The 15,391-nt window shown below is 41.5% G+C and overlaps 1 protein-coding gene across 1 annotated transcript; it reads left to right on the top strand.

The window, feature by feature from the left end:
* The first annotated feature begins 27 nt into the window (after positions 1-27).
* On the top strand, positions 28-8,144 carry CCT5 (chaperonin containing TCP1 subunit 5). The gene is made up of 11 exons (XM_086740386.1): positions 28-205; positions 1,068-1,128; positions 1,222-1,386; positions 1,922-2,120; positions 2,874-3,066; positions 4,015-4,164; positions 4,490-4,609; positions 5,012-5,197; positions 6,189-6,326; positions 6,700-6,880; positions 7,849-8,144. Exons 1-11 carry the CDS (start codon positions 101-103, stop codon positions 7,974-7,976), a joined length of 1,626 nt encoding a protein of 541 aa, XP_086596512.1. The 5' UTR covers positions 28-100; the 3' UTR covers positions 7,977-8,144.
* Positions 8,145-15,391: the final 7,247 nt, after the last annotated feature.

Raw genomic sequence — 15,391 nt, 5'->3', positions numbered from 1 at the left:
AGGCGCGGCGCCGTGCGCCGGCAAGCGTGTTGCGTCACGGTGCGGCGGGCGCGGCGGTATCCGGCTCGTGCTCGTCCGAGCGGTGTGAGCGGCGGCAGCCATGTCGGCCATGGGGACTCTGGCGTTTGATGAGTATGGGCGCCCCTTCCTCATCCTCAAGGACCAGGAGCGCAAGACGCGCCTTATGGGGCTGGAGGCGCTCAAGGTGAGGGGGACTGCCGCTGCGGCCGCTGGTCCGCCCGCAGGCCGGGCCGGGCCCTGCCATGCCGCCGTTAGGGGCGGGGAGTGGGCACCGTTAGGCCTCGGCGGGAGGATGGAGCCTGTGGGGACGAGGTGGTCCTGCGCTTGTCTTCTGCCCCGTGGTAGACGTATGGCGGCTGAAGTCTGGTCCTAAGCCCGCAGGTGTGGGAGGGATGGATGGATAGAGAAGGTATCACCCCTGGGGCTGCGAATCCGCCACCCGCGGCGGGAGGTCTGGGAGGCCGTTCCCCACTCGCATGGCTCCGGGGTCGCCTCCCCTGTCGCTGCAGCGCGCCTCTCCCGCTGGTTCCTGGTCGCCGCGGGCAGGGAGGCGCCCCGCAGCTCTTTTCCTTAGAACACCGTCCCCTCCCCAGACTGAAAGTTGGGTATTGTTCCCCGAAACGGCCGTGGCTGAACCAGGGCTACAGACAGCGAGTAGCGGTAGCCTTGTGTGAACGAGTGTGGTATAAATATTGATGGATGAGTGGAGGAAAATTATATTGGCTCTTCCTTTTAGCGTTGCTTGCTTCTGTTGTTCCCTCACTTTAAACCTCGGAACTGTCATTTTAGCTGCTCTGCTTTTGCATGCTTTAGCATGCTTTAGCTCTTAAGTGCAGGCTGTGCAAGAAAAGGCACAGGAAATGTTTCTGACCTAAAACCAGTAGACCTATATTGATTTTTTTTTTTTAATTCCCCAGTAATAATGGGTTAATCATAGTTAAATTGCAGTATTTGCGTTAGCTTTTTTCCCCTGTATTTTTCTTAATTGATATTATGATTTTGAGATGCTTGATAATGATTTAACTTCCTTCTGCTTTGTTTTATAGTCTCACATAATGGCAGCAAAGGCTGTAGCAAGTACTCTGAGAACATCCCTTGGGCCCAATGGTAAAAATAAAATAATTTTAATGGTTCTTTCTCAGAAATTTTTTTTGAGGTTTTCTAAATTTTCCCTCATGCTTTGAATATATTTTTTTTTAGGCTTGGATAAAATGATGGTGGACAAAGATGGTGAGGTGACTGTGACAAATGATGGTGCTACCATCCTTAATATGATGGATGTGGATCACCAGATAGCCAAACTGATGGTGGAACTGTCTAAATCTCAAGATGATGAGATTGGGGATGGAACTACTGGAGTGGTTGGTAAGAAAAGATCTTAAATTTTACTTGGCTTTTCCATCTTTAAAATCAAGTCTCTTCAGATATTTTAATAAATTTCATGTGAAGTAAAAGTAGCTTTTCTGTAGTGCATTTTTTAGAGTATTTACTGCTTCAGTATTCTTGTCAGTTCTTGTATTAGCAGTCATTTAATCAGAAAGATGGTTTTGTGTCTTTTCTAGGTATGGCTACATTTCATGCTTTTTTTTTTTCACAGTTGAGAGTCCTCGCTGTACTTTTAAAATTTTTCTGCATAATTTTCTTATATAATCTTCTACCTGTTCCACCTTGCTGCCTGTGCTTCTTTTTGGTCTGAACTAATGCAATTTTCTTTCTAATCATAGCGGGTAGGACGAGTTGTTTAGTTCGGGGTTTTTTGTCATTTAAGAAACTTTAAGCAGTTAATATATATTACAGAAAAAAAATGATAAGATGTACTTCTTAATCATTTGCTAATATATTAAAAATTATGCTTCAATATGTGGGATAATAAACATTACTTTAACATTTTGTTTTATAGTTCTCGCTGGAGCATTATTGGAACAGGCTGAGCAGTTGTTAGATCGTGGTATTCACCCTATCAGAATAGCAGATGGTTATGAGCAGGCAGCCCGCATTGCTATTGAGCATCTAGACAAAATCAGTGACAGCTTTCCAGTTGATCCACAGAACATTGAACCTCTGATCCAGACAGCAAAGACAACACTAGGCTCTAAAGTGTAAGTAACTAAAAGTTTGGAAGAATATTTGCATTTCCCTTAAAAATACTTTGAATTAAAAAATCCTGGTGTTTGTTTGGTGTTTTGATAGATTATTAAGTTGTTTGTGTTAGTGGAGTCTCTGCTGAGGGTTCTTAGTTTGTTTTTGGCAAATTTCTTGATGGGCTCATATTTCAGGATGAGAAATTGTGAATGCTTTTTCTCCAAAGGGGCAATTCCATGACGTAAACAGCTGCAAAATAAATTTTGTTACACATATTCTGTTAGTTCCATATTTCTGCATCACAGCAAATTACTTTTAAAAAACAGCTGTGTGTTATATTTCAGAGTATTTTTTTCTTAAAAAAAACTTGTCGGATAGTTACTGGTTCCATAAGTCCACTTTTCATAGTAGATTCTGTGTGTATTCTATGAATTCAGGCATTGTAAGGGCTTCCATTGCAAAGCTGTCTTAACAGGGGTTTCTGTGACTTGAGTGTTTCTTAGGAGTTAATTCTCCTCTCTTGTTTCAAATCTGCTGCATCTTGAAACTATGTCCACAAGACTGTGTAGACAAACCACATTGTGTGATCTGTTTTCTGCCATATTTAGCATCTTCTGTTTCATGAACAAACAAGCAGGACCTTCTCTTTCCATGTAGTGTACGAAAGTCGTTAGTGATACTTTTTTCTGTTCAAGATTGCTGGAATCACTTATTTTTTTTCTAAACTGTGGTATATAATGCAACTTTTTTGTATTTTCTTTTAAACCTAGAGTTAACCGTTGTCACAGACAAATGGCAGAAATTGCTGTAAATGCTGTACTGACAGTAGCAGATATGGAACGTAAAGATGTTGATTTTGAGCTGATCAAAGTACAAGGGAAAGTGGGAGGTAGACTGGAAGATACACAATTGGTTAAAGGAGTGATTGTGGATAAAGATTTCAGTCATCCACAGATGCCTAAAGTAAGTGATGTCGCTGTGTCTGTTGTCATCTGTAATGGCTTAAATAAGATTGGCTAGCCTGCTTAAATACTGTCGTAGCATTTCTGAAGTATTTAAACAGTGTTATGGTTTGGCTTGGTTTTTCACCCATATATCAACAGAGAAAGGGGAGGGGAGCATTAAATCTTTTGTGTTGGAAGAGACAAAGTTAGAATTTACAGTGATCTTGAGAAATTGAGAGGGTGCATGGAAATTACTGTACAACTAAGCGGGGACAAGTGCAGAGTTCTATGCTGAAGCAGAAGTAATCATCTGTAGTGTGTAATACACTTAAGATGCGGTATCAAGAGGTGCTTTTACTGTTATTAAGCTTTGAGTTGCTGTGTCGTCCTGTTTGGAAAGCCTTTTAGAAGCTGTCCTTTTATTATATTTGGTGTAGGTAAGGTCTCTGTCCAGTGTACTTCAAATACACTGGCAATTTTGAATTTTTGCTGTTCTAAACTATTTTTCTGGACACTTTATGAAAAGGAAGACTGGTGGAAAATATCAGTCCTCTAATACGTAAAAGGTGGTTATGAAGATGAATGTGTGATATTCTATGGATAGGAGGGAAAATAATGGTTTCACTGAAGTTTTTTTTTTTTTTCCCTGGGTTTTTTTTCATTGTTTTGTTTTTGTTTTGTTTTGTTTTTTTTTACATCTGAACTGTAAAAAAGACATCATTGGTAAAGCTTGTTAAGTGCTTAAACAGTGTCTTGAAGCTGTGAAATTTCTTCTTTATGTGAATTAGAGAAACTTTTGATGCAATTGTTTAGGTATAGTTAGTTTCACTTTAGAATCAGTCAAGTGATCTTCATGTTTCGTCCTGTCACTATGTTTTTAAAGATAAGTCTGTATATTGTGCAAATATAAGAAAAAGGTGTTACTGAGGCCAAAACTCAATAATTTTTTTTTTTTTAAACTGTACAGGAGCTTAAAGATGCTAAAATTGCAATCCTTACTTGTCCATTCGAACCACCTAAGCCTAAAACCAAGCATAAGCTTGATGTCACATCTGTGGAGGATTACAAGGCACTGCAGAAATATGAAAAGGAGAAGTTTGAAGAGATGGTGAAACAGGTAATCTTTAAGATTATTTTTCTGCTTGCGATGTTTGTCATAGCCTTTACACAAAATAGCATAGTACATTAATTTATTTCTGGAAATGAGTTAATTATCCTGATGGGAGCAACATACAAGCAATTATAAGGCTATGAATAAAAGTTAAGTTTGTGTAAGAGAGAGATACATCCTGGTTTGAAATTTACTTTCGTGTGTGTGTGCCAGATGGTTCTTTTTCAGACTTGTGTTTTGAGAAAATTAGGAGAATTAAAACAGTGAAGAAACTGTTACTCATTCCTGTGTTAGTGCTGATCGGGAGATTGATGTTGTGTGTTGCTTTCAGATAAAAGACACCGGTGCAAACCTTGCTATTTGCCAGTGGGGTTTTGATGATGAGGCAAATCACTTGCTGCTCCAGAATGAGCTGCCTGCTGTTCGTTGGGTTGGTGGGCCTGAAATAGAAGTAAGTAAAGTCTTCTAAAACTGGGCTTTGTACCAGTTTTCAAACATTTGTTAAGTAATATGCTGTGCCAGTTAAAAGTTCAGGCTTTCTGGGTAGAACTGCATAATCACCTGTCTGGATAGGTAATGGAGAAAAATTATTGGACATCTGTGGGAAGAACCTATCTGGAATGGGATTATGGTTCATAATTGGAGCATATGCATATTACTTGTGGCTAGTAATGTTTCTGCTTCAGTCTTACTGTTTGCAGAAACAAGGCATTGCCTGAAATACTTTGAAGTGATGGGAAGATAACCTTTTGAAGTAGGCATTTGACAGATTCTCTTCCGCTAGTTTTAATGTTATGAAAAACTTAACAGAAAAATCTTCTCAAAACGATTTGTTGTTGTTAAACAACTTCAGTTAATCGCCATTGCAACTGGAGGACGCATCGTTCCTCGCTTCTGTGAACTCACTGCAGAGAAGCTGGGTTTTGCGGGCGTTGTCCGAGAGATCTCCTTTGGAACAACGAAGGACAGAATGCTTGTCATTGAACAGTGTCAGAATTCCAGAGCTGTGACCATTTTCATTAGAGGAGGAAATAAAATGGTGAGATACTTAGTTTGTTATGAATATTTGATACATAAGTTGCAGAATGTGTAGTTTCTTTCAGAAGCACATTAATTCTTCCTGGTTTTGTCTGAATTTTCTAGGGAGGAGGGTTGCAGACAGTGGTGATTGTGTTAAAAGTCACTTGTTAGATTCACATTGTATGTTTTTTTGAATGAAAACTTTGTTTTCTCACTGTTAGACCATATAGTTCATAAATATAGAAATTCTTTTTTATCTGTGGATGCTTTTTTTTCTTATGGGAGGGTCACATTTATGAGTAAAGACATTAACATTTCTGAAAGATTTGAGTTTATTATAGACCTAGGTATGTCACTTCTGATTTAGTCAAGTTAGGGAAAAAAATAAACCCAGAACAAAAAAAAAAAAAAATAAAAACAGAGTAAGACCATTTTGAATGCTTACATACTTAATCTGGTTCTTGGTTGTACTGTTGACATTAGATGATACTTAGTGTAGATTAAGTCCTGCTTTGAGTTAAAAACCTCAGGAAGAAAGGAACATAACCTCTAGCCCAAAGAGTTCTTTAAGAAAGCAAAAATACTTCTTTAGAGGTTAGCATAATTTGTTAAATCCTTCGACATCTGTTGAAGTTGTGACTTGACACAAATTGCAGTCTGACAGTAATGTTGCCATTTAAATTTAAGTGGTTTGTGACTTGGAAATATACAAGATTTAAAACCTTGTCATGTAAGCTTTTGTCATTTCCATTTATAGATCTAGCAAATAACATTGAAAGGTGTGTATTTTTTTATTCCTTCTCTGCCACTAGATGTCTGACATTTTGTATGTTGAAATAGTATAACATAGCAGCAGTAGAGCTGCATCAGAGCCATGAAAAGATCCTACAGTTTATTAGCAATTTCCGTTTCTGTATTAGGAAATATATCTTCATAGATATATATATATATAAAATATATATCTTCACAGTTGTGTATATTGTCAAATATGTGCTATTTTATGATTCCAGATTATTGAAGAAGCAAAACGATCTCTTCATGATGCGTTGTGTGTAATCCGGAATCTTGTTCGTGATAATCGTATCGTATATGGTGGTGGTGCAGCTGAAATCTCTTGTGCCTTGGCAGTCAGTGAAGCAGCAGATAAGGTAAGAAAGGAACAGTTACAACTTAAATTTATGAAGGGAAAATAAGGATTAAGTCTGTCGTAAGAGATCCCAAAAAAACTTCATTCCAGAAAGTGCCTATTATGGAACTTCCTGAACAACATTAAAAGTTTTCTTTCCTCTCTCTGTAAAAAAAAAAGTCATTACCAGTACTTTTTTCCTTTTATGATAAGAGCCGTTTAAAATTGTTTTAATTTGCCAGTAGTTACAATCCAAAGGTATTTGTTCAGTTACTGAGATGCGTATTCCCAAGAAAATCTGAATGTCATGTATATATTTTATAGCTAGTATGAAAATCTGCTTTTGCTAACATTGGAGTTCATAGCTGTACAAATTTAAATTTATTTTCCCGTAGTGCCCATCTTTGGAACAATACGCGATGAGAGCTTTTGCAGATGCACTGGAGGTAATTCCCATGGCACTTTCGGAGAACAGTGGTATGAATCCGATACAGACTATGACCGAAGTGCGGGCTAGACAAGTGAAAGAAAATAATCCTGCCCTTGGCATTGATTGTTTGCAGAAAGGAACGAATGGTAAGAACTGTAGTGTGGAGAAGTGTAACAGGGTTTTCTTTCTCAAAGGATCAAAAAGTTTACTGTTTTGCCTCTCAGTGGTTTGGGGGGTTTTTTGGTTTTTATAACCTGTGCATCACTTCAGTTACGAAGTGCTGCTCCTTGTCATAATAAATGGGAGCGTGGGTGGAGAGATACATACGTATCTACCAGGCAGAAAGTGTATAATTGCTGGAAAACCCTTTTTTTTTTTTTGGTGACAAGATTAGTTGAAGGTGTTGGCTGACCTTGTGGTATGGGAATAAAAGCTACTTGGTATGAGGCAAGAGCAGGCTGTGTTACAAATACTGCAGTTTCAGTGAGCCAGTTTACGCTGCAGCCCTACAAACAGTTGTTTTGAGAAACAGCTTGTGAAGAAGTAAACAAAAGGTTGGAAATGTTTTTAGGTAATGTTCACACCAGTATGTATGCATATGTAGACCTGTAACAAGCATGTGAAGACTGCTTGTTATGAAAACTTACTTTCATCTGGCCATACAATTTTCAAACCCTTATCCTGTTGCCTTTTTCATAAAAGAAGATGGTAAATTTTAGAACACAGTGTAAGGCATTGTGCTTGTGTAACTTTGGGAGCCTTCTTTGATCAGGTGTTTCTACTTCATGGCATTTGAACTTTCACTTCTTTAGTGATTACTCTGCCCTTAGGATGCTTCTAGTATTTGTACATGGAAACTGTACTCTTCCAAAAATAACGCGTAACGGTGAAAAGCTACAGTTGGGGAAGACTTAGTTGGGAAAAGAGTTTGGATCTTAATGTTCTGAGATCTTTGCTAAGAACCTAGATGTAAAACTCTCTAGTTTGTCAGCTGTGCTGGTCAAGAGTAATAATTTTAAATATTCTTTAAAATTATGTGTAAATTACTATCTTAGGTTAAACGTTATATCTAGATTTGAGGACAGTATCTAATTCTTCTGCTTCTTTTTGGCAGATATGAAACAGCAGCATGTTATAGAAACCTTGATTGGTAAGAAACAGCAGATTTCTCTGGCGACTCAGGTTGTTAGAATGATCCTGAAGATTGATGATATCCGTAGGCCTGGAGAATCTGAAGAGTGAAGATTGAAAAGCAAGAAACATTAAGGGGGGCCACAGCAGTAGCGAAGACGATAGTATTCTCATGCTTCATCTTCAGCTATTTATTTTGGACACTTTTTGTTTCAGATACTGTAACGGCTAATTGTTGAAAATAAAACACAATTTAGCACTGATGGTTTCAAGACTTGATTCAGATGTATCATTGCATCTTTTCCTAGACAGATGTGAATATTCAGAAAAAACATTGATAATGGAGTAATAAAATTTCATGGGTCCTTTTCCATTGCTCCTGCAGCTAACTCCCTAAGCTGCTTGTGAGCGAAGCCTGCAGATTCTCATTTTAGGAAGGTCTGTCACTGTTCAGTGAAGCAAGCAGAAAATTATTGTAGCTTCCAGTAATTTTCATATTTTAAATGTATGAAGTATGGAGTTTCCACCTGAAGATTTAAAGGATCTGTATTTTATGCTTCCCCTTGCTTCCGCTTTTTCTCTTGTGGTAGCCTTTAAGTGCATTCCTGATGTATGTGCAAGGAGGAGTTTTTTGGTGGGGGGTATACACATTCAGCCAAGTGGGTGTTTTTTCCAGAACTGTTGTCTATACTTCCACAATTGAGTGCACTTACTTTGTAAGTTCTAAGTATGATCTGAAAATGGTAGAGTAAAATTTACTAGTAAGGTGCATTGCTTGTGAAGTTATTAGCAAGAAACAAGTGGTGGCAGAACTAATGTGCAATATTTTGCGGATTTCAAAAGATAGGGAAGTATTTATAATAACGTTATTTGTGTTACATTTCACATGCGTAGTTTTAAAGTTTCAGAGTACAGAGGAAACTTCCTTTTTTACTGACCACTGTTAATTAGCAGGTCTTGCTCTAATAATTATTTGCTATGATTATACATCACTGGAGTCAATCAAAACCCTTCATTGAGTGTTGATAGAGTTGGTTTTACTGCTGCTAAAGTCTGGCATTCTGAATCTATCCATGATTGTAAGTGTGAATCTGAAATCTTACAAATGCATTGGCTCATGTAGAACCATCCCTTACTTTCTTCAATAACACAAAAAGAAAACAAGCATAGCTGGAACTTAAAAAGGGATAATTTAACTGTACTAACGTACCCTTCCCACCTGATGGTGAAGTTGTACGTGTAATAGGAAGCGAGGAAGTGGTGATTCCCTTTTTATTAGTTTTTTCCTTCAAAGCCTGACTCCTGTTGTAGGCTGACCCCAGTAGGCAGCTAAGCAACACAGGCATTCACCTACCCACCCCTCTGTGGGAGAACCAGAAGGGTAAAAGTAGGAAAACTTGTGAATTGAGATAAGAAGTTTAATGATTGAAATAAAATACAATAATAAAACAGTAATGAAAAGGAAAACAACAAGAGAAACAAAACCCAAGAAAAACAAGTTATGCAACTGCTCACCACCTGCTGACTGATGCACGGCCAGTCCCAGAGCAGTGATTGCTGCCTGCTGGCCAGCTCCCCCAGTTCATACACTGAGCACAATGTGTGGTAGGGAATATCCCTTTGTCCCATTGGGGTCAGCTCTCCTGGCTGTGCCCTCTCCCAGCTTCTTGTGCACCTCCAGCCTCCTTGCTGGCAGGGCATGAGAATTTGAAAAGTCTTTGATTCAGTGTAAGCACTGCTCAGCAACCACTAAAACATCCATGTGTAATCAACACTATTGTCATCCTAAATCCAAAACACAGCACTGTACCAGCTACTAGGAAGAAAATTAACTCTGTCCCAGCCAGAGACAGTACACTGGTCCTGTTCACATCAGTGAATCCTGTTACCAAATTTTTTCAAAGCTTCACCTATCAACTCTTCTTCAGTTAGATTTTCTTTTGATGTGGCTCAGAAATCATGATCCTTTAAAACGTGAGATGCCAAGAAGAAGCAAGCAGAACTGCACGCCACTTCTACTGCTCTGCTTTTGGATGTCCTGACCAGGAGATGTGGAGGAGGCAGAGGAGGAAGGGCTCTGCGCAGGCAACACTGCAACTGGAGAGGAAAGAAGCTGTGATTGTGCTACGCAGGTGGTATTTGGGGGTTGGTTCACAGCAACTTGGAGCTTACAGTCAGTAATGTCGCAGAGCTCTTCAGCGTGACATGCTAGTAGTTTCTAAGGCTGTGTGAGCTGAAACCTAGGCAGAATTTGGTGGTGGTGTGTTGGTTTGGAGTGTTGTTTTTTTTTCCTTCCAAGGGCAGGTTTTGAATATAAACTGCTGCCTAATTCAGAAGCCTCTAGAAACACGGACAATTTATTTTAAAAATTGTGAAATCATGTGGTTTTGCTGATCTGACTTACGGAAATGAAGGTTTTATGCTTTGTATATAAATATTGTTTAATGTTCAACCAGATCTTAGTATGGCAATGGAACTTTGATAAAATTGTAAGAAAAGGAAATCAATTTTTTTAGAGGCTTGTACTTCTGCTCTTCAACATAACAAATGTGTACCGTTAGCGTTGTCCATAATTGTCGCATAGAGGCAACTGGAGGACAAATGACTTTCATCACAGCATGCAACACACAACTGAAATTATTAAACCAAATTAGTGAGACCAGTGCAGCTCCAACTGTTAGGCTTTCACAGCGGGAGTAATGGAATTCGTGCTTTGACAGAAGGAGTGGAATACCGGCACCCTGGTTTTGTGCTGCGCTCTGCCTCTGCTCGAATAAAACAGAGCAAACGCCTCTGAATAGTGATAAGGCTGTGGGAAACAAACACTGATACCCAAATCAATCACGGGGTGTGTTTGTAACCATCAGGAAATTAAAGCCTTGCCTGGCGGTGTATTTGGGGCTGGGGGCCACAGGCCCCAGGCTCCCCTCACGCATGGCTCCCCTACTGCGTGGATAACTCGAGGGTCACCGCTGGAGGGCAACACGTTCCTGTGCCAGCCCCGACAGACTGCACCCAGGCTTTTTTTAAAGCGAGCTGAAGCAGCCCAGCGGCTCTGTTCCAGCATCACTGGCCTGACACACGCAGGGCATCAGCAAGACCTGAATCCTTCCGAATTCCCCTCAGTTACTTGTGCTAGTTTCATACTGGCCCCGTGTGCCCCCTTAAATCCAAGTTTTTGCGTCTTCCTAGAACCCTTACCCTGGCCTTGCCTCTTTGTCCCGCTGGTTCCAGTTCCCTCTGCTACCAGCCAGCCTTTCCCAGCCTCCTTTCTTCGCCGCTCCTGCTGCCTTCCCAGGCCTGGGCCCTTTCCTTCTCGGATCTCTCACACCTCCACGCTGACACAACGCTTGTCTTTGCAAGCGCAGGAGGCGAGGCTGCCAGGAGCACAGCACGCAGATTCCTCTCCCATCCCTCCCAGTGACACCCAGCCCATGGCAATTGCGGAGGGGTCAAGCACCCAAGGCTGGGCTTCTGGCTTTGGGTGCACTCCAGTGATTCAGAGAAATCAGGTCTGAGGTGATTTTTTTATAGGAATAGGGTTAAGCAGAGCTGTGAAGCAACATTCTTGTTTCTCTACAAATTGGCACTTTTTAATACAAGTATATTTTCCCTTTGCTTAGGAAAATGCTATTTGATAATTTCTGACTGTGTTCTGCATGGGGAAAGACGCCTCATTACGTGAGCGCCAGTTCCTGTCCGAACAATCCGATCTGACAAGATACAGGCAACCACAGCTAAGGACTGAAGTAGAGCGAGTCAAGCAGTCTTGCCAACATGTGGGTCTGATAGCTCTCTCTGCAGTATCAAGACACCTGGATATTAGGGTACCTTAGACCCAGACCTGCCTACGCTAAGCTGATGATTGACTCCAGAACCTGGCCAGGCTGTAGGTCTTTATGCTAAGGCTGTACAGACAAGAAGGCACCATGGGAGGTGCTCTCTTCCGTGGCAAAGTGGCCTGACTGTTAAAAATGAGTTATATTGGCTGTGAGGATGGTTATTACACCCCCTGGACTCTTACTATCGGATGATTCAGTTGTGAGGTTTGGGTCTGGGAGACTAGCCTTGTTTGTCCTCCCTGCATAGAAGTGCCTCTCCATTTCATGTCTTGGAGGGTTTCCCAGAAACGCTCCACCGGGGGACATTTCTCACCATGTTAAAGAGCCAATTAAACGGACTGACAGTGTTTGCTTTGTAAACAACTCATCTCTGTGATACAAGAGAGACAGTTTGCTAAACTGAAATGACTGGGGGAGTACCTTCTCTGCAAGACGTGAACCCTGCAATACTGCCTGCTGTACATGCACCCGAATCCTCATCCTGGTGAGATTCCTCCCTGACCTATTTGGGACCAGAAATTGCGTTATGGTGAGGCTCCCACCCCACCGTGCCGAAAGACAGCAACATTGGCACTGAGAGAAACAGGTCTCTGCCAGCTCTCTGGTGTCTGGGTGCTTACTGAACACGGGACACTGCTGTTAGGGTCCCGAGTGCGCTCCCCTTGTCCACCTCCCCAGGGGTTTGGCTACTTGTGCTCAAGGCCAGCTCTGGCACGGCACTCCTGGGCCACCTTGAGTCAGACTGCTGGGGAAAATACTGACGGTGAGAAAGAGCTGGGAGAAGCCCTCCCACTTCTGCTCCAGAGCTGCGTTTAAGCTCCAGCCTGTGCCCTTGCTCCCTGCCTGAGCTATATTTCAGCTGTGCCTGTGTCTTGCTGGTACTGATGCTGGTTTGACTTCCTGGCTTATCCTTAGCCTTGCCTTGTCAAGTTGAACTGGCCTGGTGATCCTGACTCTTCACTGACTCTGGTCACTGTGGGTGGACCTGTTCTGCTTTTCTTACTTGGGTGCAGTGATGTCAAGGAACTCTGGAGGAGAACAGTGGCCAAAAGTTGTCTGGAAGGAGCACCTCAGAAGGCCATTGAAGGAGTCCTTACTCTTTGGGATGGGCAGTGGGAAGATAGGGCTGTGCAAGCAAAGGCAGAGTGAGCAAAAGAAAGCTGAGGAACCTCAAGGAAATCAGCACAGTCTGATCACTTGCTTATAGTAAATGATGGGCACTTGGGACTTTAGTCAGGGAAAGAATAATAAGATATTAGAATTAGGAAAACAGACATCAGTGTGAGCAATGTTATCAAGGACTGCTGAAGGCATCAGCTCTGTGGAATGGGTACTAGAATAAGCCCTCTCTCCTTCTCAGAAAAGTTAAGCAGCTGAATAACATAGGATTGTAGATGCTAGGTGTGGATTCTAACTCTTTTTTTGTTTGCAGTAGGGCCCATAATGGGATACAGTGTTTTCTGCCAACAGGAAAAGATCATGACTGCATCAGCTTCAAAGTATCCCAATACAGTGGCTAAAGAGAGAGCAGCAATGGGGAACTTCAAAATGCTATGAGTGACTTAAGATGCTGGACTTGGTTATCTGTACTGTGGTCATATCTCAGGGATTCCCATTCTACTTGGCTGGAGCTTCACTTCTTCTCTGCCTCCATCAAAATGAGATGTCTCTCTTCCTTCTCAGCACCGAGGACTATATATTCCCTTCCCTGAACTCCAAAATGTAACTTGGTTTTCAAATCCATAGGGGGAAAAAACCTATCAAGGACCACTAAATTTAAAGTTTCCATCTATCTGCAGGCTCCTTTTAAGTCAAAATCTGCTGAAAGCTGGAAAGTGTCTTTGAGTAATTATCACCATATACTTGCCCTGTTCTTATCTTTATTATTTTAAGAGACAAGATATTGGATTACATTAGACCTTTGGTCTGATACGGTACAGGCATTCTTATTATCTAAGTACAAAAAAATGTTGAGGCAAGCTTTTCAAACTTTGTGTTATAGATCAAACTAGCTGATCTAAAGAAGAAGGAATAACTGGCTAACAGTGGTGAACTGACAGATTGACTCTGATTCTCATAAGGCAATTGCCAAAATCATGTACCTGCTGAAGACTTTTAAAGAGGCCTTTAAATGTACCTCTTTTCCTGGAACATGGGCCAAAGTTGCAGGAGGAGTACATTCTTTGCATACTCTAATTTCTAGCAGAAAACAAATAAAGTTGTTTTGGGTCAATATTGTACCACTTCAATAAGCAAACGAGCTTTAACTCATTAAAATTTACAGAGATGCCACTGAAGCAGCATTGCTTTCTCTCTTTAATTCTTTTATTAGTTGGGTATTAAATTAACAGTCTTGAAAAAATATTCTTGAATTCACATTTAATTTGAAATGGTTTGTTTTTAAAAGAATAACTATAACCCAAGTATTTTAAAGTCTGATTTGAATTTAAAGGTTTTGTGATTTTTGATACAGTATAGCGCCTTCTCACATGATGCAAAGAAAACCGTCTGTTGCTCTAAAACTCCTAAGTAAGCTGATTCCTCAAAAATATCATGTATTTTTTTCACTTCAGATCTGGAGGGAGCAGTTTCCCTGCTGGCACAAACAGAGCCCACGTACACAGGGGACTATCTAGTGTCACCTCAGCTGCTCTGATCTCAGGGTATCAGGGCCTCAGGCTGTCTCGGTTTCAAGAAGCTGCTGTGATTTATGTCCCTTATGGCACCTAGTTCTCAGAGTATCGTAAAAACCTGTCCAATATTAAAATTGCTGAATTCCTGCTCTCTAACTGGGCTGCCTCGTGGTGAACTTCTCTGTCAGCTGCTTATATTCATCACTCACTGACCGTTCCCATCACCCAGCTCGCAAGTGAAAAGCCCTCTGCAATCTCCTGACCTTTCTCCCACGCATACATCACTGACTCCTCTGCTGCCTGCTGCCAGGTATGTGTCCTGGTAACCCAATGGCAGGAGCCGATGGTCTTCACGCTCAGCTGGGTTTTCCAGTGAGCATAAGGCTTCTCCAAGGACCTTTGAACCATCTCCTGACACACTCGCCCCAGGTGGTCGTCAATTCTCCCTGTTCTCTGCTGCTGTTTGAATTTGAGTCTTGGGCTGAGCTGGGTGATGTTTCCTGTTTTTGACGTCCAGCTACTGTGCTGGCTGGCATTTTGCAAGTGTCTTGACTAGACGGTTAGATATGAGGTCTTCTCATTAACACGTCTCTTGTAATTGGAAGAAGGCCAAAGGCTGGGAAAGGCAAGTTTCCAGCACTGCCTTTGATTTAAGGGCAGCACTAATAGTTAAGGTTAAGTGAGTGCGAGTGGCGGTGAGTGGGAAAGAGCTCAGAGGGACAGAAGGTGATGCGTTGCAAGTGCTGGGGAAGCAGGAGTGACTGAAATGACTGAAAACCCACTTAGGAAAGATTCTTTGCTGAGTAACTTTGGCACAAGGTTGCGATGGCACATCCTCTTAATACTTGCACTGCCTTGCTTTTCGGCTATGTTGACTCACTCCCTAAGAAAAGCTACTGCTACAAATCCCCAGAGAGCTCCATTTCTGACTCCTCGGGATCTGGGTCAGGCCCTCTCTCTTGCTCCTTCATTCTGGGACCATGTGAGCGCCCAGGAGATTAAAAGCTCGCCACAGCCTTGTCTTCTCTTCCTTGACACAGAAAGTTTGCAG

Source organism: Chlamydotis macqueenii, chromosome 2, assembly GCF_036417535.1.
Source record: "Chlamydotis macqueenii isolate bChlMac1 chromosome 2, bChlMac1.mat, whole genome shotgun sequence".
NCBI classification, from domain to species: Eukaryota; Metazoa; Chordata; class Aves; order Otidiformes; family Otididae; genus Chlamydotis; species Chlamydotis macqueenii.
This window is presented reverse-complemented; position numbering and strand designations above follow the sequence as displayed.